Consider the following 26758-nt stretch of genomic DNA (forward strand, 5'->3'; position numbering starts at 1 on the left):
GGTAAAAAAAAAGATTAGATATTTTATTCAATGTTTATTGTTTAGTAGTGTTATGTTAATATGTACAAAAATATTATAAAATCTATCTTTACGAAACGAATGTAAAATCTATCTACTCTCTTTTCGGCTGTTAAGTCTATGATCCAAATTATGTGTCTCCTTATAGCTGGCTTTTGGCTCTGAAACATAAACCATGACTTATGGGCTTGTATGTTTTTTCTTCTTTTGCAATTTTAATATGAAAGCTAAGTTCAAAAAAAAGAAAAAACACAATCATAAGCTAAAGGCCTGAGCTTAGTGTAAATGTGAATATGTAGGAGATAAAACACACACACAGCAAAGAAAGAGAAACATCTTGTACTCTTGACCATGTCCTCTTTTTCCTTTTCTTTAAGTTTTGGTAGTCACAGTAAATACTTGCTTGAAAGTCAATGATAATTGTAATATGATCCTTTTCACAGATCTTTTTTCATTACACAGACAGAATGTTGATAACAAAAACAATGAGTTATAGCCACAAATCTAATAGGCTTACATGAAGAATACCTCTTCTAAGCTGGGCTTTTACGTTTTTGAGGGCTATAAAACGTTTCCAAAAGTCACACTATACAAATATCGGTCAATCACATACTTACAACAAGGTAGAAACGATATAAACATTCTTTGCTAAGCAATCACAGGGCTTCACGTGTCCAACGACGATCGATCAATCTTTCATCACGATAACCTTAAATGTATAATATTTACACAAACACCACTTGCTCCAATACTTTTCAACGCCCCGATTGGAAAAGTTGTGAACGTCCCGATTCGGTAGGTTTGAATGAAGGAATACAAGTCCTTCCTGTACCTAAATAAAGGACAGAAAGGTAATTACCCAAATCCTTAGGGACGTATCTGACAATATCCCCCCATGTCTCCACGTGGTACTTTTCATAAAACAAAGAAGCAACATAAGTTAGCTTCTTCGCCACGGAATCTTTCAAACCCTCTCTCATTTTAGTATCCGGCACGACCCAACCGCTCTGCTTCCGAAACGCTTCCTCAAACACCTCGTTGAACCGCTTCAACCGCTCTTTCGCCACGTCTTCCTCAAGCACCACCCTCTCCTCCTCTGAGAGCGACGTCAGCACTTCTCCCCAAGCCACCTTCTCGTACTTCTCAAGGTACTGACTCACTTTCCCTTGGTGATTCGCCACCCACTCGTCTCCCAAGACAACTCTTAGATTCGACTTGCGTACCTTGGAGATCACGTAATGAAGATTGTTCGCTAAGAAAAGATACGATAGAGCCACATTCTCGTATATACGAGACTTCGTGTCGATCTTACAAAGCAAGACTAGGATCAGCCACCCGAGCCTGGTCGTCACCGTGGAAGCAGTCTCTCCGACGTCGCTCTTGTCGCCGCCGAAGTAATCTTCCGGTAAAGGTAGGTCCGACTCCGTGAGAACTCCGGCGAGAGACTCGTTGTAGTCAGCCAAGAACACAACAAAGTTCATCACGTACCTGGTCAGCGGATGAACTCCGCCGCCAGGTATCACTGACTTCGAAGGCTCCTTGGCGATGGAGGCTTCGAACTCGGCCACCATGTAGTTAATAGCTTCGCCGAGGCTCCTCAACGAGTCGGCGGCTTGGAACCTAACGGCGGAAGTCGAGTCGTAGCTGAAGATCTCTTCTATACGTGGAAGAAGGTTAGAGATTGTTTGGTAAACGTCGAGAGTCAAGAAGATCTTCTCGGCGGTCTTGCGGCACCTCGCGACGCTCACGGGGAATATGAAGAGAGTCAACGCACTATCGAGCGTTATCTCCGAGAAGCAAGACTCGGCGACGGAGGGTGACGTGGAGAAAACGTGGTCGCATAGGATACGTTCACCATCGAAGAGATTATTTATCACAATCTTGGTAGCTTCTAACCATTTTTTTATGTTTTTCTCCATACTATCCCAATCTAGTTTCTGAATCTTTCCAAAACTAAGATTCTCAAACCCTAACTTGCTCAAGGAGTCAACGATGATCGACCTTCTTATCTTCTTGTAGGTTCTAACGCATTCGTTCTCGTAGCCAGAAGATATCATACAGTCAGCGATCATTTGGAGATCGGTCATGATATCCGCCTCTTCGGACTTCGGAACGTTTGAGTAGATGGAGACTTTTTTCCTAGGGTTGAACGATGGGATGGATCTAATGGAGACTGATTCTGGATCGAGGTTTCGTCGGTTCGATTTTAGAACTCGGTAGAACTCTTTCTCCAAGTGTTTCATCGCGGTGCTGAGGAGATTATGCGCTCTCGTGAGCTTGTGTGACTCGGGGTTGACCAGCGTTACTCCTTGGATAGCGTATTGTAAACTGTTTATAACGTCCACGAATTTTCTTCCTTCGGCGCGGTTTTCGGTGGAGAAAATGGAGGAGAGTGTGCATGAGGAGCAAGCGGAGAGGTGATCTTGAGATATCCATTTCTTGGTGAAAGATTCTGTTGCTTCAATACTATCCAACAATAGAGATTCGGAGAAGCTTTGGTATGGACGTGGTTTTGACCTTTTTGCATGGGCCGTAGACGGTTTGAATAGTAGCATCATTTTGTTTTTTGGTTTTTTTGGTATCTAGTTTTTAGGTTTGTAAATCAGATTGGAAAGTGAAGATATTTCAAGTTAAAGAAAATGTTGGTTTTGGAGGTTCTAAGGAAGTAAAGTTTTCAATGACTATTTTACGTTTGAGGTCTTTGATTCGAGTCTCTATATAAGCATGTGGTTCTCTTTTCATTTTCTTAGAAAAGATAATTGGTTTACTATTTTATTAGACTTTTAGACTATTCCACTTCTAAATAACAAAACGGAGTAAGAAAATGGGTTTGGATATGATACTCTATTTGTAATTCTGATATGTTTACTAAAACTTCATGTGTTGAGTTTTGTCTGCCTAATTAACGGAGAATGTAAAATTGAGATCCTCCCTAAAAAGTAGATCATGCCATTTGAAAAAAGGTCTAAAAATAAAATTCTTAAATCTTTATTTTTTAACAAATAATTAGAAAACCTATTATTATAGAAACCCCATGGAACTCATGATTAGAGTTATACTCATCAATCAAATTGATCATGGATTTATAATCCGATCGGACATGAAGCTCACTAAATCTTCAAGCCGTAGCCTAACAGCAAAATGCACTGCCCACGCTTCGGCTGAAAGAAAAGAGAGCAACACTGCTCCAATCCATCACCTACCTATTTCAGAGCACGTGAAGGCCCATTGGGTTATTGATACTGATCTCCGAAATAAAGCTCGCAAAAGAGCACGTTGTGAATTATGGACTTTTGGTCACTAGTTATGATTTTTTTATTTTATTTTCGGCAAGTTCATATATTTTCCCAAACCAAAATAATGAAATTAATTTCAAAACGTCTTTTATTTGTGTTTAAAAAAAAACTTCTTTTATTTATTCATATATGGTTCTTCTCTTTTTAATTATGTGGAGATTTTTCAAGCTACTGTTCGTTCACAAAAATCTTTAAAATCATAAAATTTTAATTTATTTTCATTCTTTAGAAATGGGTTAATTTCCACCCTTCGCACATTTAAATGGTAAAAATAAAAGTATATGCTTGAGATTAATTGTTTTGGCACATTAAAATTGTAGTTATATTTCTATTCCCCTAGGCCCGAACTATAAAAAATCATAGAACCTCCTGAAATAATTAGTATTAATAATTTAAATTATAAATTTGTTGAAAGTAGATAATTTTTAACTATCTTGACATACGGAAGTATTCTTTTGAATATATGATATTCAAACAAACAAAACGAAGATTACAATCTATAAAGAAGGTCACGGCAATATTTTTGCAAAATTAGATACAGAGAAGGACTTAGCATATATAATTAAACATATAAGTAACTTAATCACATTTAGTATATTTTTAGGCAGTAGTTATATTTCAATTATGAGATTAGTGGCTAGGTTCAAAGTTGTATATATGTTAGTGATGGTAATCATTCTAGCAAAAGTTGAATCCCAGCTTTTTCAATATTTGTCCCCACTTTGACACATTACTTAGTGGGTATATACGATGTACAATCATATTCTTCTTTTTTACACTATATATATAAATTTAGGACTAGTAAAAAATATTTAATTATTATTCCTGTTTTAATTAACCACAACTCACTTCTATAAACATAATTAATATTTAACATTTTTACAGTATATTTAATGCCAGTTGTTAATCTTTAATTTGATTTTGCTACACTTTTGTGAAATATAGTTTCGGGCATTCTTATTGAATGATTTAGATGAACTACATTAGTTTGGATAACATAATAAAGCAAATGACGCTACAAATTGTCAATTATACTGTCTCAATCGTGGTCGGTAAATACTTTACACATAATTTACAAACCCATCATGTAGTTTTACAGTTTGGTTCCATTATATTTCAATGGGTTTCAGATGGTTTTGCATATATAACATTTCGAGTGATGGCATGCATATAAAGGTGATCACTGATCACTGATAAGTAACTCAATTAAATGCGATGGAGACATATTAGAGAGATTAAGAAAATAGCATTATCTTATATATCAGATTCCATATAACTGAATTTGATGTTGTGTTAATGAAATCCAGCAGATGTGGTCCAGTGGTATTTGAAGTGGTAAGTCATACGTACACATATGTTGGACCCATTGATTTCAGGTTTCAAGAAGAATGTTTCACATAGTGTGCTTGTATTTAACGAGCTTACATACCTTACTTAATCAAACTCTAATCTAGATTGATTATCATATTGGGATTAACATAAAGGAATGTTTATACAAAATTCTTAGGTTTATCTTCATCTCGTCTATTAGGAGTCAATGAACAAAGCTTCATCATTCTGCTGCTACAAAAATATATAAACTATTTTGTCAAACTTTTGACAATTTCTGTTTTTAGAGGCCAAAATGTCTTTGTTGTTGTGGTTGGGGTCAAAATAACGTTTTTAATATGTTACCCTTCTCAATTTAATTTTTAAATTAGCAAAGTAAAAAAAAAAACCACAAACAAATTTGAGAACTATTCCCAAACATATATGGAAGGGGATGAAATCAATCATAGAGAACAATTCTTAAGCTTGTGGGAACCTTTGGTTTATAAATGCAGTTGTAGAAAGTATGAGTGAAAATGTGGAATAAATGTATCAACATCTCTTTTTGAACATTAGAAATCAAACAAAGGTAAAAAGGTAATGAAGTTGCAAGATCCATATTGCTCCAAAGTATGCTTTCCACACACTCCTTCTTATGAGATGGGACCCATTCTACAAAAATATTATCTCTTCTTCTTTGAAAAGATTATAATAAAATGATTCATAACTCTCCTCTTTAAAACCCATATTAGTAGCGATCACACGACTATTCTTGTCATAAAACAGACAGAAAGTGTGAATGTTATAGTGAGAAAGAGAGAGAGAGAGAGAATGAGGATAAGTGATATTTTCTGCTCTTCTCCGGCATCAACAGCCGTACGACGAAGTACACTTCCCCACGACGGAGAAATCACCGGAGGCCGCAGATCTGTGGATAGCCTCCGCCGGAGTCAAAACCATAATAACAATAGGGACAAAACCGCCCCATGCTTCGCTTCCGAGATGCCTTTCATCCCAATTCCTCGTCCAGTCATGAGCTGTAGAAACTCTTTTGAGTCTTCAAGAGGTCGGAAGATCACTACGGCTCACGGCGGAGAGGTTCAGACTCGCCGAAAAAGCTCAGCTGACGTAAGCGATGTCCTGAGGAGAACGAGGAGTTCTCTACAAGGCTCATCGTCGTCGAGGTATCTTCTAAAGGATCATAAGTCTTATAAAGAAGATGATAAGGACCTTTGGTTATCATCATCGGATCGTTCTAAGGATTTGATTCCTTTCCGTGACCGCAACGTCACAATTTCTTCATCGTCTACTTCCTCATCTTCCTCGTCTTCTGTAACCAATGGTTCATCGCCTTCTCCATCCACTGATGATGATCAGGTTTGATTAATCTTCTTTTAACCAAAATATTTTATGGTTTAAATTTTCATTTGATGAATTGGTTTGTTCAAGTAATTTCCTGTATATTCCGTATGCTTAATGAAATTGAGCTTTTTACTTTAATTTTATCAGCACGTCCATCTTTTTCACCCTAAACAGTTTCATGCAGTTGTGAATCAATAGTAATTCAATTTATTCTAATATCCTACTGTATCCAAAGGGTGACTAATACCTATGTATAATATCTGCACATAACATGAAGCGTACATAAATTTAACATGTGGTTCTTTATTTGATATTGTTTATGTTATCATTTATGTGTTCTTGAATTTAATAACAAACTATTGAATTTATATTGTTTTTTTTGGGTAGGTTGTGGTTTTGAGGGTATCGATCCATTGCAAGGGATGTGAAGGGAAGGTTAGAAAGCATATCTCCAAAATGGAAGGTACTAAAGAGTCTCTTCTTCATTCTACAACATTTAATTAATCTTGCTAAACCCAACCAGAACATTTATATATAATTCAAATTAAAACATTCAACGGATAGATGACCGTATGTGAGATATTGTCTAATTTTTGAGATAAATATTATAAAAATGGATATTGGTTAGGAGCTTTGAAGTTTAGTGATTTGACTTTACCTGATCATCGGATACTTCTGAGAGACAACTTTTTCCATTTCTATAGAAAATTTGAATGAAAAACTATGGATAAACTTTGACCCCACAAAAAAACAACGGATAAACTAACTATATAGTTGTTAAATAAAATTTAACAGGGGTGACATCATACACCATTGATATAGCAACAAAGAAGGTGACGGTGGTCGGAAAGGTAACACCTTCTGGAGTAGTAGAAAGCATCTCCAAGGTCAAATTCGCTCAGCTTTGGCCTTCTTCTTCGTCTCCTTCATTTCCTCACGTTCCTAATCATTCCCCCCTCATCAAATCTTAGATCTATCTTCTTGTAATCTAATCGAAATGATATTGTTATTAGTCATCGATCATGTTGTGCTTGGTACCAATGTAATATTAAGGTGATGTATTTTAATATAACATACTAGATTTTGACCCGCGCTTGAAAGCGCGGATTTGATTTTGTTTTGTTTTTCATAATTATGAAATTTAGGGTTTGAATTATATAATTATGAAGATTATATCACTAATATATAGGTCATTTGCGTAAGCACAATTAATTTGTATGAAATTAGATCACGCGTTTGCATTTTTGAAGTTTGTTTGAAATTTGTTTGAAGATTCATTTGTGTGTAAAAATAGTATAGCAATTTGAAACTGGGATAAATATAGTATTATTAGTAACGATTTATGTTACATTTAATTGTATGTATATTAACAATCAAACTACCAACTATAAAACCAAGTATTAGAATATTTTTAATTTTTTTTTATATAAAAGTATCTATAATGTAAATCTAAACTACAATTTACTATTTTATAAGAGTATTAGAGACATATGTTTCATTATTAAAAGTTAGATTTTAAAAAGGATGTTTTATTCACATATATTTTTGTAAGTTATGTTCTTAAGTATTTTGGCTTTATTCTATTTTAAATTTAATGTGGGTCTCAATTTAATTATGTTTAAATTTTTGGTCTTATTAATTTGAGGTTTATCTGTGTTAGAAATTAATTGTGTAGTCGATGGTACTATGTTCCTTGTGGGTGAAATGAATATTTCGATGTTTTTATAAGTGGGAGAATGAATATTTCGATAAAGTTATGTTATAATAGATTGTGCTTTGGTTTTGGTTCATATAATTTATTTTGTTTGGGTAGGGTGGTTTAGCAATCGATGATTTAAATGGTTAAGAATAAATAATAATGTATCCAGATTGATAGTTAGAGTAAAAATCGCTTATATATAAGTAAAATATCTTGTCACATATTGTTATAATATATAGGAGAAGTCCAAAAAAATAAAAAAGATAAGAGTCCAAACAACTTTTTAAATAGATTTATTAAAACTCCTTCCCTTTTAATAGTATCGATGTTGAATCATCGGCGTTTCTTTTCTATGTTTACAAAGAGCATGTAGCATAAACGAAACTATACAATTTTTTTATTATTTAAAACTATATAATATTTACATACTATAAACCTTATTCGCTAAATTACGTGTCTACAGAATGATAAATTCTTGATTTGGCATATCTTTGACTAATTTGTTTTTGGTTTTAATGTTTTTAATATGTTAAAACCAAATTTCTAATATATTATCTTACGAATAACAATTAAATTTTAACTAATTAATTTCTTTGTTGGCGTCAATCTTGTAATAGTTTGACGTTGTTGAGGCATATGATTGATCCTAATGCTGGCTATAATTACCAAAGACGACCTAGGCACCATATAAAGTTTGTTTATAAACCGGCCATACGAAATTCTAGGATGTTTTCGTTTGGATTATTACTTTCAACTTTATTGTTTGCTTGATATTATAACTTATATGGGGCATATAATAATATGAAGACATCTATAGACACGTGCCCTGCATATTTGTGGGGATCGGAGAAATGAGAAAAAGGGTGAATAATGTGATGCGAACATGAGGACCATTGAATGTCTGGCGTGCTACCGATATTCTATAGTTTCATAAATAGTGAAAAGTAAAACATTTAAAATACAAATTATGATCAAAGTTATCTTTTCTTTAGTGTCGTAGGGACATGTGCCTCTTTCAATCACATTCACGGTGGGTCGAACTTGGTTTTCAATGTTTCTCCAAACATAACAACATTTTAAAGTGACATGTTTTTAGTTAATGATAGCTTGCTTAGTGTAAGTTATCAAAAGTTACTAAACCCAACGTATGAATTTGTTTTATAAAGAATTAGTTCTGGTTCCAAATAATTCTTGATTTAAATCTCATGTTTTATGTTTAGATGGTGTAAGAGTATACGGCTGCTCTTAAAACAGGGTCATTGATAGGAGGACGGAGGGGCGAAATTTCAGGAGTAGACATCAACGAATACACATGAATATCATTTTATAAATTTATCGATCAAAAAGTATTGTTTAACTTTGTTTTGTGGAAGTTTTTGCATAACTTTAGACCTAAACTCTTTAGGCGGCCGGAAAGATTTAAAAGCCAAAAGGTACGAAAAATAAAAGTTATCTTATACGATTTTCTAGAGAAATTTGGAACGCTGTTGTAGGCAGATTTTTCAAACATATAGTCAACTAAAAATTCATATTATGATTGTTTATGGTCTATGTTATATGGAAACATAAGTGTGTACGTGGAATCGGAAGCGTATAAAAGTATAGAATCGAGATTTTTTAAGAAATTAGGAAGGATACGTATTGCAAGCGTAATATATATATACTAGGTTAAGATCCGCGTCATGCGCGGGATAAACATTATATATATAAATTATTTTATATATTATATGTTTATAACATATTATAAAATAATAAGTATATATTGAATAATTAAAAATTCATTATCTACTACTTATATAATTAAATTGTTGCGAACATATAAATAAATTTTATAAATCAAAAAAATATTTTTCCTATTTGATAAGATATATAATTAAATTTAAATGATAGTAACATATATATGGATATTTTAATTGTCATATATACTTTAGCCACATTAGGCAATTTCGTAATCTTATTAAAGGAAATAATGAAGCACATTAATAATGTATTTATTATGGTTTAATAAAAAGTTTATTATATATTTAGATGGACCAACTTATTTCTCTAAGGATTCTAAGAATCATTCTAGTGATGACACATGGCTACAAAAAAATGTTGCAATGCTTCTCAAATAATATATAGGGGATATATATATATATATAAATATTTAAATATAAGAAAATTTTATGAAATTTAGGACTAAAAATTATATGATTTAAACATAAAATTAAGCATTTATTCATTTATAAAAGTTTTGAAATGATTTCATATTAAAGCTGTGAAAATAGACATAAATTAAATTTAAATTATTATATTAGTTATTTTTAATACTTCATAAATAATTGACACAGTATATTTGAATCTATCATATATATTTAATAAAAACCTCTATGCATAAAGATATAGTATTAATTTTAATATTTATATTCTCTCTATTTAAATGCTATTAAAATTTGTATTTAATTGAAATTAAAACTATGAATTTATATTTTTTTGTTGATTTATGACATTTTGTTCTTAAAAAAACGGAAGCGTGATTCTAAAACAGAATCATAAGCTTCTAACATATTTTTAAAGAGAATATATTAGAAACATTTTGGAAACGAGATTCTGTAAGCTTCCACAAGGTTGCGATTCTGATTCTGGTTCCGAAGCAGGAAGTGCACCTCTTATGAAGCTTCCATGCAACCTAGTTTATGGTCCTCGTAATTGGCATGGAGACCACGGATCGGATATCTGGGTTTTTGAAGGTATTTTTGATTTGCTTCGTATGTTACGGATATTTAATTTTTCGATTTGCTTTGTTTCAGAAAAATACAGATATTTATGAATACGTACGAATATCTCATTTGTTTTGATTGATACAAATAATCTTAAAAATTTGATACAAATTTGTTTTGTAAAATATTGTTTTGGGTGGTATATAAAATTAAAAATTAAAAAAGTAGTGAATCTATATGTTTTATAAAATTTTAACCTTAATTAGCTATTATAATAACATAAAACTTAAGAAAAAAGTAATAATTGTCATAAAAAATTCTCTTCTTTTTATGTAATACTTTTATATAAGTAATAATCATATGTTAGAATAATAATTATATAATTTTATACATTTAAAAATTTAAATGTAATCAAGATATACATGTATTTATATATTGACGGATCGGAGCGGATATCCGCTTTTCCAAAATTTTAATATTTGTAATTTGCTTCGATCTTAACGAATATTGATTAGTACTTGATTTTCTTCAAAAGTGTACGAATATCCAGAATTTTCTGATCGAATCAAAATAAATAACGAATCATATCAAATTTAACGGATAAAATACTCAGCCCTACTCGTAATCCCATGACCGCCCCTGATCAATCAACCAAATTGTCTTATAAAATCTCTAACTTCATTCCCTTATTTATTCTAAAATGAAATTTGGAATAATAAATGTTCAAACTTACTCTATTTTCATTTTTAATGGAGTAAAAATAGAATTCTTCAATAAATATAATAATGATTTTAAATTTTTTTTATTACTCTATTTTATTTTATAATAGTATAGAGTTAGAGCAAAATCCAACTTCATTATAAAATTACTCCATTTTAAAGTTAAAATTAAAATTTTGCATTGAATATGCTCTTAGTTGAAGATTTTTATAGCATCCTTATTGTTTAAAAATTCAATTGATTTTGAAATATTTATTTATATTAAAGAAGACAATTGTATTAAAAAGATTTTAAAAGTTGCATATTGATCTTTGTTTATAACATGACATTTCTCATGTAATTATTAGAGTTTGTTTTAAGAGAGACGATTTTCTAAATGTTTTATTTTTCTAGTTGATTTATTTTAATTAAGAATATACAGAAATTTTCTTCTTGCTGATGGCCTAAGGCATAAAAAAAATTAAATATACAAATTTATAACCAAATATTAATGTTTATATACTAACAATTATTAGTATTTATTATGAAAATACAATCTTAATTTTGAATTAATTTAAAAATATTTTTTCTTACAGCTATTTTTCGCCTTGTAACTTTGAATATTGCTTTAGAATTTTTACGAGACATCTTATAATATTTACTAACAAATCTACATTTTTACCCTCAAAATAAAAACAATCAAAATCAGTGAGGAAGTGAAGAAATCTACTCTATTAATTTAGGGGCTTATTTTTATCTATCATTAATATGTCATATTTGGACCACTTAAATAATTAGTTAATATACATATTTGATTATTAACATTAATAATAAACCAACTATAAATTTAAATTCTATTTTTAAATATAACAATATCTGTTGAGAAAGAATCTAAGAAAATATTATTTATTATTTTAAATATTTTTATAAAATAAAATATTAATTAATTTCTTAATTAGTAATATAATTTTCTTATAAATTAATGTCAGCTAAATGTTTTCATAAAACAAGAAAATAAGGATTATATAAAAAAAATTTATATATTCTGTATTATATAAAAATAGAAGTGCTATATAAATTAAATATGACAAAATTATATTAAATAGGTAAATTAACAAAATTTGTTTTTAAATTGTTTAATTTAGATAAATTATCATTCATCATTAAAATGGGTTAAAAAATTTAGACTATATAATAAATTTATATAAAAATAAATTTATTAACATAGGTCAAACTTTTATATCTACAGCTATATATTATCTTTTTATTTATTTTGAAATTCTCATCAATATATTGTTTAAAATGTTTATATGCAAAGATATAATAGTATATAATAATCTTTAGTTCATATATTATTTAAAAAAATATTATTAGGAAATTGTAAGATTTTAGTAATTCATTTAAAATATTAATGACAAAGAAAATTTAATTATAATATTTTTAATTATAACAATATCTGTTAGGAAAATATTACCAAATATTTAAATATTTTTTTATAAAATAATGTATTAATGTAGTAACAAAACTAAATTCAAAACTCATGTAAACTTCCAAACTTAAAAATAGTAGTGTAATTTTTATAAAGTTTTCTTGACGGAATATATGATTTTGAAAATAAAGATTCAAACTCAAAATGCTAATATTTCAAATTTTACAAAAGATAAACTTATAGATAATAAAGAATAACTTTTTGAAATGCACCAAGAAAAAATAAAATATATATCTTGTAAAAATTAAAGAAATCTATTACTTTGAAATTTTAATTAAAAACAAAAAGAGAACATACTTAATATCATAACATCCAAAAAATATATTATATCAATAAAATTTACTAAAATAATATGATAGATGTTACTATGTATAAAATTTACTAAAATAATAGGGGGTATATAATTTAAACAAATTATTGTTTTTTTACTTATAAACCCGGTAAAGTAATAAATAATATATGTTACAATATAATTATTTTAAACACACCATGTAAATGTAACTTATCTTATACATATTTTTTCTATGTATAAATATATAAAATTTTAAAACGTTTTATACAAAAATGTATAAATTAAAGAAAACTCGTATTTTAAAGGAGGTTATCTATTTGATTATTTTATATATTTTTTTATTGTACCTTACTCGAAAATATACTAGTAAATAATAAAAATTAATAATAAAATAAAATGTATTTAAAAAATCACTATATATTAAGAATGCCAAATTAGAAATATAAACAATAATATTATAGAGTTATACAATATATAATACTAAAATGAAAATTATAAATTTAAAATATTTGTAATAATATCAATTTATAAAATGAAAAATTATCCGCATGGACGTGCAGGTTAAAATCTAGTATATAGTTAAATGCATGTGTAACCTGAAAATAATGTATAACTAATATACTGTTTGAAGATATTCGAATTTCTTTAGTTATCATCAACTGATAAATCGACTTACTTTTTAGTAATTTTCTAATATTTTGGGTGAATTCTTATAATTTTGGATATTTCTCTAGAAAACTTTTTTCACAATTTCCACCATGCAAATCTCATCATTATGTCAAATACTCTTCTTTCACGTTTCCCACCAAGCAAATCTCCAATGACGGCAACTAATGATAGAGTATCATTATGTCACTTTTATAACATGACATGCTTTGCTTCGTTTGAGCCATACAAATGAAATCTGTTTGACATTGTCTCGATCTTTTTATCATTCCATTGTTCAAACGTTTATTGTTATTATTCTTATTAATTTAATAATTGGCAAATTTTAAACGAACTACGACACCAAAACAAAGTGAACCTGGAGAACTTTTTATGAATTTTTCTCAACTAATTCTCAACATCCATTTTGTTTGTTTGTTTTTTACAAAAAAAAAACATCCATTTTGTTAATTAAGTTATTATTTAATAATTGACTTTTAAACGAACTTTGTCAGAATGACTTTCATTTCCAAAAAAAATGTGCAAACGGTTTTAAAATGTATTTGACTAGTTCGTATTCCACAGTAGTAGCATCTTTAGTATTTTTCCCTCGCACAATGATAGTTATAGGCCTTGTAGTCTCTTTAGGCCCATATGATATTCATCAAAAGTTTTCTAGCCCACAATACATTTACTCTTCACTGTTAATTTTAAACCGAATCGAAACAAAAAAAAAAGATATAATCGATTAAAACTTAAATCTTGTTCAAAATTTCAAAACTACTAATAAATCGAATACACACACTATTCATAGACATTTGGGTGGCCAATTGGGTTTAGTTTGGATTCACTCAGTTTTTGTTTTGTTAGAGAGATGAAATTCAGCCTCATTTGAATATTTTAAAATTTTGGTTCGGATTTCCTCAGAGAATTCAAATATATTAACACATCTCAAACCAAGTTGAAGCCGTTTTAAATCTAGGTTCAGTTCTAATTTGGGTTTACATTACCTAAAAACTTGTTTATTATTCGAAAATCAACACTTTAGTTCACAAACTTGGCAAATTTAAATAATTTGCACTACCATAAGATGGTGACATGATTTATAAATAATTGTAAAGACGAAGAGAAAAAAAACTAAAGTAGCAATAAGCCAATAACAACTCTATAAATGTATGCAATATTATTTAAATTTTAAAAGTAAAATGATATTGTTTAAACTCCAAAACAAACTTATTTATAATTAAACTTCAATGTAATTCTAAAACATTTAAAAAAATCTCAACATTTGACCTAACATTAAAATTTACATTAAGCATGGTATTTGAGTTAATTATTTATGTAATAAATATTTATTAGAATCTTTGAATATTTGGATATTTAATCGATATTGAGTTTGAGTTTGGTATGATTTGTTGATGTTTTGAAATTTCTGAGTTTTTATCCGAATTGGTTTGAGTAAAATTCAAAACCTAAAATGCTACAGAGAAAGGATCCATTCCGATATATATGTTTAGTTTGGATTTTCAAGTTGGGGTTTTGCCTACCCTTACAATTGTATATGGTTTTCTTGTGATTTTATATACTTTGTAAACAGAAAAATCGAAAATGTATATCCTAACAAAAAGAAAAACAAATCCCCGATTTGATACCCTTCTTAGTATTGAAATTTGAAACAATTAACTTAAAATTTAAGAAATGTGACAAAAAGACAAAACCCAAATTCAAGTATATTTTCTTACAGAACTCTTTCACGTTTATATTACAAATGATAAAATCACATACATTCCACACCAAACATTCCCAAACTCCAAGCATAACATTAAAATAAAAACTAGTAAGAAAGATAGACAGTACACTGAAGAACAGTTTCAAGTCCATCAGTGAACTGATGCGGCTGCTGCTGTTGCGTCCCGCTAGATCCTGTAAACGTCTTCACAATCGCAAATCCTCTCGCGTTCACGTACTTCCCGGTCCCTCCCATAACTCCTAAATGCGACTCCGAAGCCGCTGTTCTATGAACACCAAAGAAGCTTATACTATCTTCATAACCGCCGCTCTCAAACATGGCAGTAAACGCCATCGTCTGGCTAGTTCCATCAACCGCACTCGCCACATAGTATCCCTGCGCTTTCCCGAGCAGACCAGACCCGAGCTCGTGGCCTTCAGTTAGTTCGTCGTCAATCACTGTCATTGTCCCGAACATAAGCATCTGTAGAGCGGAACCGCTCGGGAGCTGACCGCCGTTAGCAACCGGTAGACCGTTTAAAAGGTTGTTGTTACCGTTATTTCCGTTGTTCTGGAGGATGTTAGCCGTGGTCCCACCTAGTCCAACGAGAAGAGGGACGTTGTTGTTGTTGACGATACCGTTGTTGTTGTTGTTAGATGGAACTCCGTTGGTTATAGGAAGGTTTGCGCCATTGGGTTTAGCGAATGGGAGCTGGCCACTTAAAGCCGGGTTCGCAACGACTCCGGTTACGGCTCTAGCCGTGGGGTTTGAGCCGCCGAGTATATCGTGCATGAAGAATACTAATGTGTGGTCAGGACCTACACCACCACCGCCAAGAGCTGGACCGGCACCTGCACCACCTCCAAGAGCTTGACCGGCACCTACACCGGGACCAGTGGATGAACCACCAGCCGGTAGAGGACCAGAACCAGCAGCTGGTAAAGGACCGGGACCAGTGGCAGGCAAGGAACCTGGACCACCACTGACCGGTAAAGGACCAGGAACAGAGCCAGCGATTGGTAGAGGACCAGAACCAGTAGTAGTCAAAGGACCTGAACCACTTGATGAGCCTGTCCCTGTTCCGGCACCGAGACCAGTTGCAGCAGCACCTGCTGAACCACTTGATGGTATTGATCCTGTTCCTGAACTGAAACCGGTACCCGCAGAACCCGAGCCAGTTCCTACAGAACCTGAGCCAGACGCTGGTAGAGGACCAGGGAAGGGACCTGAGCCAGGGGTGGTTGTGGCTGGGAACGTATCTTCTTCATCAAGAAGTCGAGCCGCAGCTGTGAAACTAACAAAGAGAGCTAGAACCAGGAAGGAGAGTATCTTTTGACCTGCCATTGGACAAGAAAGATGATCAGAGAAGCTACGATTGTTGTTTCAGCTAAATGATCCCAAGGGTATATATATACATATGAAGAAAATTTGTTAGTAGAAAAAGATGGAGTGGATGAAATGGAGCAGGTGATACAGCTTTTTCTATTATCTGGTGGTTTGGTTTTGGAGAAGAAACATACACAACCACATTAAAACTAAGCTAACTTCTCCCCAAGATTTGAATATTAGTTCCGGTTAAGATAATGTGCTTAAACCGAATGCAATAAGAGAAACGGTAACCGAAACGGTCGGTCTGCCAAGGGGTGGTACAGTTTTGCGCATCTTTTTTGCTTTAATTCTCTTACCAAATCCTACGTGGATCTGTCTGCTATTTAATTTTTAACAGGATAAGAATTAGAATATTTCGGTAATTTATCACATCAATTCTCATTAATGGATTACATTTTTGTCATTAGTGTATGAGTTAATGACTAAAAATCTGATCCGTATTTACAGCAACAGTTATTTTAGATTGATTTGATAAGTATTAGTTAAATATCTTGTCCGTATATCTTGCGTGGATAGTATCAATGCGATAAATAAGCAGAAAAAATATTAACGAGATATACGGTTTTAGTTCACCAATGAAAACTTATAAGAAGATTTAGGATACAATTTAGTATTTAAACGAGTTTAAAAACTTTTCGACAGATAACTCTTACGTACTTTGGTTTTGCAATTATTTTTTTTTTTGTTTCTGATAAACTATGTGCAAAGTAATTGATTAAGTTCTCATTTGGTATATTAGATATTTGAAGTTGTCAAGAAAATTGCACTATCCTCAAAAACTGAGCCGGGAACCAAGTAAAAGAAGGTTTTCATCTTTGGGTAATTTATTCTCTTTATTTATTCAAATCGTAACAACGAGAACAATGCACCATAGTCAACACAAACCAAAAGAAATAAAAACCAAGACACGCTTAGAAAACACTTGATTAAAGCACAAACCAAACTAAACCACCAAATCATCTTCCATACTTTAGTTGGGAGGAGGGAAGAAGATGGCATCAGAAGTCCTCTTAGATCGGAAAGCCTTCTCCACCTCCGGAGCAACCTTAAAAGCCGCCTGCAAAACCTCCGGCGACAATGCCTTCCACACCGACGTCTTCCCCGCCAAATGCGTGAAAATGGGACTGCAAAAACATTTTAAAAAAAAATTAACATAATCTTCAAATCTATCCAAAAATATAATAAAGTTTAAAAAGTAACTTACTCAGGAGTAGTCACGATGGAGAACCAAGACAAGCCATCAGAATCAGCAATCTTGGACACAACAAAGAACCTAGGAACAATAAACAAAGCTCCAGCTTTCACATGAGTCTCAAGAACTCTCTTCCCATCTGCACCAACGACTTGAACACGACCGCTACCACCAACAATGTATGTAACTTGTAGGGCAGAGTCACAAGAAAATCCAGGAGAACACATCGAGTGCCCATCGATCCTCACCAGATCAGCACCAAACCCGACTTCACCAACCAAGGGAAGATTCTTTGTGTTCAACACAACAACTCTTCCTCCATCCTTGATATCAACATCAAGAGGAGCCTCCAAACAGTTCAGAACAAACCCTTCTCTGTCACCTTTCCTAGGTGAAGGCATTTTCAAACTCGCATCAACCTTCACGATCCCATTACCAGTCTGAGATCCGACAAGCTTCTTCACGGTGGTCTCGTCGAGATCCCATGCTCTGCCAACAAACTCGGTTGAAAAACCGGTGAAGATCCCATTGGATCCGGTTAGGTAAAAGTCAGTGAACTGTCCTGCTTTGTGACCCTTGTGCGTCTCACCGAGGAAGAGAATGACAAGCTCAGTGTCGGCACTGTTGAACCACCATGTCACTACACCGAAAGGTAAAGCTATGGAGTCTCCTTTCTTGATCTCAATCACTTTCTCCTCTTTCTCAGGGAGAACAATTCCTGCTGTTCCAGATCCTGACAATTGTTTCAAGAAACATTCTTATAATACCATTCACGGAAAATGGTTAAATCATTATAATATAATCCTCAAATATACAATTAAAACGTAAGACCTTATTATTCAAAAAAAAACAATAAAAACGGACCTTGAAGAACATAAGCGACCTTGGAGGAATCGGAGTAGCGAGGAAGAGCTAAGCCATACTTCTCTAGAGCGAGCTTAGCGGCTCCAATGTTGCCATCACGTAGCATGGGTAACTCTTCAGGACACCATGCAAAGTACGAACCACCGTCTCCTCCGTACACTTTCTTTGGTAGTCTCGGTGAAAGATCCAACTCCATTGTTAAACGCTAAAGTTAAACGGTGAGAGAATAATTAAAGAAGAAAGACTTTAGATGTGATGTGAGAAGTGATTGATATTTTGATAGAGAGAGTACGTATATTTATATGGGCTGAGAATATCCATTCGGTTACAAATTGAGAGAGTCTTTGGAAACTGATCTTTGACTCTGGATAATTACATTCAGCAACGTTTGGATAATTATGGATAATACTGTAACTTTTTAATTGATAGTATTTCGATACTATTATAAAACGTCGGATAATTATCTCTTTTCAAAAAGGTATGGATAATTATATGGATAACACAACAATTTTCAACTCACATAGTTTGGATATTATTTCTTTAACAGTTATCTACCTTATCTGAAACTATTTAAAATTTATTACATATAATTTCACAACAAATCATAAATTTAAATATAAGTTATATATATGAATATATTTTATTAAAAGTTGATAAATTAAAATATAGAGATCCTGTAGTGTCACAAAGAAAATAGAGATCCTGTAATTTTATTTCCGAGTATTTTGGAAACTTTTTGTAATTCTTATCGCTATCCAAATTTGGTTGATACAATAATTTCAATTCCTATAATAAAATTTCATTAATTTTTAATACATGATTTTTTGAAAGTTTAAGATTTAACAAAACCTAAGTTCAATCTTTTTATAATATCCGTGCAGGTTACGCATAGTAAAATTATCTATTCAATAGTATTCATTATGACCTTGATATGTGTTTTTCTTAAATTACAGATTATATACTTTGCACATCACATAGTAATCATTTCAACATTTTAAAACTTTTATATTATCAAAGGATCATCGTGTTATTTGCTTTTATAATTAATTTGTTGGTCTTTCTTGATATATTTATTATAGTAATTGGATGATACTACAGTTATTATTATTTCGACTTGTTTTCTGTTACTAATGAAATATATATGAAAAAGGTATTTGACTTAAGATTAAAACGATCAGTTACGGATAACGAAGCATTTAATTCATATATATATCTATTCTATTAATACAGCAACTGATAAAAGATTATGTCAAACTATTTATTTATTATATTTAAGGAACTACTTGTTGACAAAAAAAAAGGAGCTACTTATTATAACATACATATTAATTTTAAGCAAATCATATAACCGTAAACCACTAACCCTATTTTTTTGTAAACTAAACCACTAACCTTATATTAAAGGTACATATAATAGATACTCCCTCCATTCCACAAAGATAGATTTTTTAATATTTTCATACATATTAAGAAAATATATTAAATTATCATAATAAATAAATCGTTTTCTGTAATTTTTAATTTTAAATAATTTTTAACCAATAATATTTCAATAAAGTCAATTAATTTTTTTTAAGTTTACAATTTTCATAGAAAACACAAAAAATATATACATCTTTTTGAAACAATTTGTTTCTTCTAAAAAGTCTATCTTTAAGGAACGGAATGAGTATACCAGAGCAAAAAATTATAATAGGTTGACCTCTACCATTAATTCACGTGTTATATCATATCAACACTGTTAAAAACAAACTATATCAGACAATGTGAACACTTGGGAGATTTTGTATTATGTTTTATGTTTACATAATTTTCATAGATTATAATTAAAAAATAGGGTTAGTGGGTTACGGTTATATTATTTGGTTAAAATTAATATGTATGTGTACTTATTTAAAGAAAATAATAAATAGCTCCTTAAATAAATAAAAAATAATTTGACATAATATTTTATCAATTGGTAGTGTTATTGTTTTAATAGAATACATTAATTATTGTTGGAAAGTTTTCGAGAAATAAACTTTGCTCCTGCTGTGACTCATTATGGCGATGATATGTGGGGGAAAAATTGACGTTCATTGGACGTATTTTATCCCCTTATAGGACAAAACTTCTACCCATTTGCAAACTATTCCTACCAGTAGCAAAAGCCAAGGTATGAAGCAACGAGATAAACCATATGAAATATCCTAAATCCGACCCAAATAGTTACAAAATACATATTTATTGCCTTATTGGGCTTGGCACAATTTACCTTCTTGCTTTTAAAACGAGAGTTGAATTTCATAATGAGTTGTGTTGATGGCCTACCCGGTTCGCCCATTGGGCCGAAGAGAAAAACAAAAACAACTGATAACATTGATCATAAATTGAAGTGAATAAAATCTGTTGTCTAATTAATTACATCGATATTCTTTTTTAAAATTTTAAAGATATTCCAGGTCTATAGAGAGGTTCAGGCTAATCCGCAAAGGGGTAATACGGTCTACGGATAAACTCTCATTCTGAGTATTCAAATAGACTTATATTCGTGTGGCCATAAAACAAAGTGTGTGGTAGGGTGCTTTCGAATCCGGATTACTTGGCAATCCTAAAGTCAACTTATCACTAAACCACCACTTTGTGGTTTACCTCAATATTCTTTTTACAACAACCAAACCTGAGAATCTGATTAAAACATCTTGTTGGCTTTTGTTGGTTGTAAACTTGTAAACAAAATTTTACTAGGCTTTGACAATATGCGCCTTCTTGCTTTTGTAACGAGTTCCTTTTTAAAAAAAAAAACAGTCCTCCCAAACCAATATCTGATAATATCTGAATATGTATAATATATTTTAGTGAGAACTCGTGCACCGATCTGGTCTGTGAGAGGATTAAGACGGTCAGTACTGATAACAAAAATCAAAGGAGATGGAACCAAGTCGGACTTGCGTCAAGTCCCAAGTTAGGTTGGTTTGATTTGAGTTAGGCGAGTGCCATGCATTACATATTTAATCAAATAAGGGAAGAATTTTTACGAGAAAAATCGGCAAATTCATACATCAACAGAGGGTTGCGATCCCGATGAATACATAAACACGTACCATGTACTAAAACATACATCAACACAAAATATATTCAAATTTCATACATGTACAAAGATATTTAGGTTATTTCATACATTGACCGTCTTTCTGTTAGTCAAATGATAACGGATGCTGATGTGGCTTTAACGGATGCTGACGTGGCTTTTACATTTTAATTAATTAATAAAAAGTAATACAAATCATTTGTCGTTGGGTGGAGTCAAACCCAGGTTCGAGCAATATTGAAACAAACACTGAACCATTGTGCAAAACCAGATTATTGGTTACGTTAACTATTGTGTCTTATTTATACCTAATATGTTATGTTCATATATTTCTAATTATCTAAAATTAGTTCTATAAATATATAAATTCTAAGTAATTGTATTTAATTACCTTAATTATTGTTATTGTGTTCTAACAAAAATCAGTAATTTCAAAATATAATTTTAAAAATCAAAAAGCATTTTCGAAATTTAAAAAGAAAATATGAAAAAATATTTTTTAAAAAATTCAAAAATTATTATAAAAGGTTTGAATCTGAAAGCGTATTTTCAAAAATACTTTTCAGATTTAGTTATATTTTTTATTTATTCAAATAATTTAAGCAATTATTTAAATAAAAATAAATATTTAAATAAAGCTCTATAAATATAAATAATTATTTAAATAAATAAAAATAAAATAAAAATATTTTTAAGATATTTTTGAATTATCTGTTTTCAAATTCAATTTTTTAAAATAATAATTTGTTGGAAATTGTTTTTCAATTGTTTTTCATATTTTCTTTTTAAATTTTTTAAAATGTTTTTTTATTTTCAAATATTTTATTTTTATTTTAAAAAAATTTTAAAAAATTTTAAAAAAATTATAACACAATAACAATAATTTTGGTAAATAAACACAATTTCTTAGAATTTATATATGTTTTGTGGAACTAATTTTAGATAATTATAAATATATGAACGAAATATATTAGATATAAGTAAGACATAATAGATAACGTAGTGATGTAGTCAATAACCTTGTGTGGCACAGTGGTTGAGTGCATGGTTCATAATGGGCTGAACTCAGGTCCGATCCCCTTACATCAGATTCAAATTATTTGTATTATTTTTTTATTTATTAAATAAAATATAAAAACTACATCAGTATCCGTTAAAACCACGTCAGCATCCATTACCATTTATTTAACGGAGACACGATCAATGTATGGATAGACCTAAATATCTTTGTGCATGTATGAAGTTTGAATATATTTTGTATTGATGTATGTTTTAGCACATGATACGTGTTTATGTACTGATCGGAACCGCGACCCTCTCTTGATGTATGAATTGGCCGATTTCCTTGTTTTATGGTTTGTGTGGTCAAATTGGTTAATTTCCCCCAAACCACAAATATTAATCACTGGATTAATAGATTATGCTTTATATATAGGGTAATAAGGGAAGAGGTTTTATGGTTTATCTGTATTAAGAATATGGCACACGTTGGAGTAATAGATTATGCTATTACCAGGTAATAACTTTACCTAATACAAATGTGATTCGTTGTCAACTTTCTTACACCGACATAAGCAAAGGCCACTTTTGTGTTTTCGATGATTTTGATATACCTTCAATTATTTTACCATATTGAATCGACGAACTAACTTACCGGCATAGTAAAGGAAAATATTAGACCAAATTTTGAAGTGTTAATATATATAATCATAGGTTTTTGGATTGTTAACCCCCCCCCCCCCCCCCCCCCCCCCCCCAAAAAAAAAATTTCAGGACAACATAATAACACTATCAAATTTTCTTAATCTTTTTATATGTGTAATTGTGTAATTGTCCTAAGCAAAACTGAATTGTAATTCGGATTCAGTTTATTGCACTTTCTTTAGAGCCATACAAACTTGAGAATCTGATTGTAACAGCATACTAATCCGAAAACAATAATGAGATATTGAGACCCCACGGCACTCCAAGTCTTTGACTGTCAAGTGTCAACCTATGCTACATCGAAACGAAATCGGATACGTTGAAGCTGAAGCGTACGAAAACGCATAAGCGAGATTTTCTAAAAATTTAGGAAGCGGATACGTGGTGGAAGTATATATGCATATATATACATATATACACTAAAATATAAGACAAAAGTTAAAACTATTTAAGACTAATTATATGATTTAAATTTAAAATAAAACATTTATTTATAATAATTTTGAAATTATTTCATATTAAAACTATGAAAATACTCATAAATTAAGTTTAAAATAAATTAGTATATTAATTATTTTTAATACTTCATAAATAATTGAAACAATATATTTGAATATATGCTATATCTTTAATAAAAACCTTAATGCATAAAGATAACTTATAGTATTAGTTTTAATATTTGAATGTTTCTATTTCATTACAATTAAAATTTTGATTTTATATAAATTAAAAATTATGATTTTCTATGTTTATTGATTTATACATTGTGTTTTAAAAAATAAAAGTGTGATTCCAAAACAAAATCGTAAACTTCCAACGTGCTTTTAAATAAAATATTTTGAAAACGTTTTGGAATCGAGATTCCGTAAGCTTCCACAAGGTTTCGATTCCGATTTCGGTTCCGAAGCGGGAAGCGGACGTCCGATGAAACTTCCGTGCAACCTAGGTGTCAACTAATTTGGTCAAGATAATTAGTTCATTTAAAAACACTCCTTTTTTTATCAACTATTTTTTCATTTAAACACACTCTTAAAGCGTGGGACAAAATTATCCACGTAGTTGTAAAGCGTTAAGAATCATGATTTCATTAATTAGGTAAATGGTAGACTAGTCCGTAAATTTTAGAGTCTAGAATCTTGCAACTTGTATTACTAAAACATCATTGTAAATTCCAAATATTTAATGGTCAACTTCTTCTGTGAAGGGCGGCGTGAATCATGGACTTTATAAAATAATCTCAATATGTATTACTGTTATATGATTTTCAACCCTTTTCCAAACATATATGAACACTTCAGTTCACGCGCTCCTAATAAACTTTGTCTTGTACGGATTTATTTTTCGCAGTTACTGTTTTAGCAAGAAAGTTTTGAGTAAAAACGATTTAACACCCTTTTATGAAATTAGATTATCAGGATTTAGATAATTCAAAACCATGTGATTCATGCAAAAAAAGTTCTGTGTTGAACTGAAGGAGTGAAGAAAAAAATAACCAGACACATTTAAGTCAAATTTGATCGAAGCACAACTTTATCTTGAGGATTAATAAAAACATTCAAATGATAATCAAACCTCCAAGTATACAAGATAAATTTGTTGAAGCGAGAGTTTTACTGAGATACCTGAAAGATAGAAACGAATTGGAGCTGAAATTGATTTTGGGAGTTGGAACCAGAGAAATGAAGAGCAGGGGAAAAGTAAATGCTGATATGAGAAGCTGAAAATTAAAATTAAGACATCGTATTGGAATTGAACTGTAGAAAACTAGAAAATCATCTCCTACCTTTCAATGAAAAAAAAAAGAAAAAGCAAACAAAACTGAATTAACATTATTATGTTTAAAAAAAAAACAAAGATGTATTCATAAAATAAATATTGGGACGGAGTTTATTATATATAACATGTTTGTTTTAATAGATATATCTAAGTTTCGATTTATAAAAAACTTAAAGTATGAACTCATGCAAAATTGGTTGCAGTCATTAAGAATTAACTTCCACACCTAAAACATCCAAGATAACACGTTACGTAATTTTCATGCGTGATGCTGAATGAAGAGAAAGAAGAACAATCTTACACGACGAGGACAAAAAGGAAACTAAAAGAAACCTGTTTTGAAACGTTGGAGCTTGAGATGCACACGCGAGTGGGATAAAAGATAAAGCATATGATTAATAGTAAAACACTCTAGAGGGTCTGACTCACGACTATTTTAGTATCGATGACGTTTCCATGACTCAACACAACTCGCCGTACCAAAAGTATTGCCGTACTTCCTCTTTAATTTACCAAAATACCTATTTCCCAAATTGCGTTTTGTCTTTATTTTATCCTTTTATAGGCTTTTAATAATAACAACTAGATTTTGATCCGCGCTTGGAAAGCGCGGAGTTGTTGGATTATATTATAATACAAAGTTTTATTATATCGAAAAACATAATTTTTAACAGCTATATAATCTACAAATTAGTTTATTTGAGATTTTATTTGTACACTTTTACGTAAGTTTTTTTTCGACATGAGAATTATATCCGGATCAAAAAAACAAACCAAACCGACTCAAAATTATAGGTTAGTTCACGTCCAGAAAAGATAACCTATTGTGTTTTTTTTTATCCGCAGGTCTTTGTTTGAGTTCGGGTCCTACCCTAAACCCGATCATAAATATGTGTTTATTAGGTATATTTGGATATTACGAATATGTTTCCGGTATTATGGATATTTTTTTAAGTTTTTGGTTTATGATTAGAGTTTTGATTTCAGGTAAATTTTTCAAATTAAAAAAAAAATTGGGTATTTGGATAAAATTTTGGGTATTTTTCAGTTCATCGTGTTAGATTTTGAATGAGATTTTAAATTTTAAGGTATTTGAATTTTTTTGGTATTTGTTTGGAGTTTCAAATACTTTTCGTGTTTCAGATATTTTCAGATTTTTTATATATTTTGAATTCTTTTAGGATCTTAAATACCTGAACAGATGTGGACTCATTACGTCCATATCAGGTCCAATAACCTTTTGATATAGATTTTTAACGTTATTGTACAAAAACATGGTTGATGAAATATTTTTCTGAGTAAAAGTATCATAAGAAATAATATTAAGATCTGTTAAAAATATTTAAAATATTGTATGATTAGAATGATTAATGTATTATCAGAAAAATAATAAATAGTTATACATAACTCCAACAACATTTTATATTAGATTTTTTAAAACTCTTTTCCTTTTAATAGTATTGATTCGTTTTAAGTGAAAGTATATAAAAGTATAATATCTAAACAAATAATTTTCAAAATCTTG

At 30.7% G+C, this 26758-nt stretch overlaps 4 protein-coding genes across 4 annotated transcripts; 1 reads left to right on the forward strand and 3 right to left on the reverse strand.

Moving 5' to 3' along the window:
- Window positions 1-435: 435 nt before the first annotated feature.
- On the reverse strand, window positions 436-2622 carry LOC103864908 (exocyst complex component EXO70H1). Its single transcript, XM_009142680.3, has one exon. The coding sequence runs from the start codon at window positions 2574-2576 to the stop codon at window positions 774-776; it is 1803 nt and encodes a 600-aa protein (XP_009140928.1). The 5' UTR covers window positions 2577-2622; the 3' UTR covers window positions 436-773.
- A 2771-nt stretch (window positions 2623-5393) lies between these two features.
- LOC103864909 (protein SODIUM POTASSIUM ROOT DEFECTIVE 3) lies at window positions 5394-7140 on the forward strand. The gene is made up of 3 exons (XM_009142681.3): window positions 5394-5999; window positions 6372-6447; window positions 6780-7140. Exons 1-3 carry the CDS (start codon window positions 5454-5456, stop codon window positions 6953-6955), a joined length of 798 nt encoding a protein of 265 aa, XP_009140929.1. The 5' UTR covers window positions 5394-5453; the 3' UTR covers window positions 6956-7140.
- Window positions 7141-11941: 4801 nt separating this feature from the next.
- Window positions 11942-17069, reverse strand: LOC103864910 (dirigent protein 25). Its single transcript, XM_033289266.1, has 2 exons — window positions 12535-17069; window positions 11942-11974 (listed from the first exon to the last, which is right to left on the reverse strand). Exon 1 carries the CDS (start codon window positions 16580-16582, stop codon window positions 15344-15346), a length of 1239 nt encoding a protein of 412 aa, XP_033145157.1. The 5' UTR covers window positions 16583-17069; the 3' UTR covers window positions 11942-11974; window positions 12535-15343.
- A 354-nt stretch (window positions 17070-17423) lies between these two features.
- On the reverse strand, window positions 17424-22270 carry LOC103864911 (glutelin type-D 1). The gene is made up of 3 exons (XM_009142684.3): window positions 18684-22270; window positions 17832-18552; window positions 17424-17751 (listed from the first exon to the last, which is right to left on the reverse strand). The coding sequence occupies exons 1-3, from the start codon at window positions 18877-18879 to the stop codon at window positions 17598-17600; spliced, it is 1071 nt and encodes a 356-aa protein (XP_009140932.1). The 5' UTR covers window positions 18880-22270; the 3' UTR covers window positions 17424-17597.
- Window positions 22271-26758: the final 4488 nt, after the last annotated feature.

This window comes from Brassica rapa, chromosome A04 (genome assembly GCF_000309985.2).
Source record: "Brassica rapa cultivar Chiifu-401-42 chromosome A04, CAAS_Brap_v3.01, whole genome shotgun sequence".
NCBI classification, from domain to species: Eukaryota; Viridiplantae; Streptophyta; class Magnoliopsida; order Brassicales; family Brassicaceae; genus Brassica; species Brassica rapa.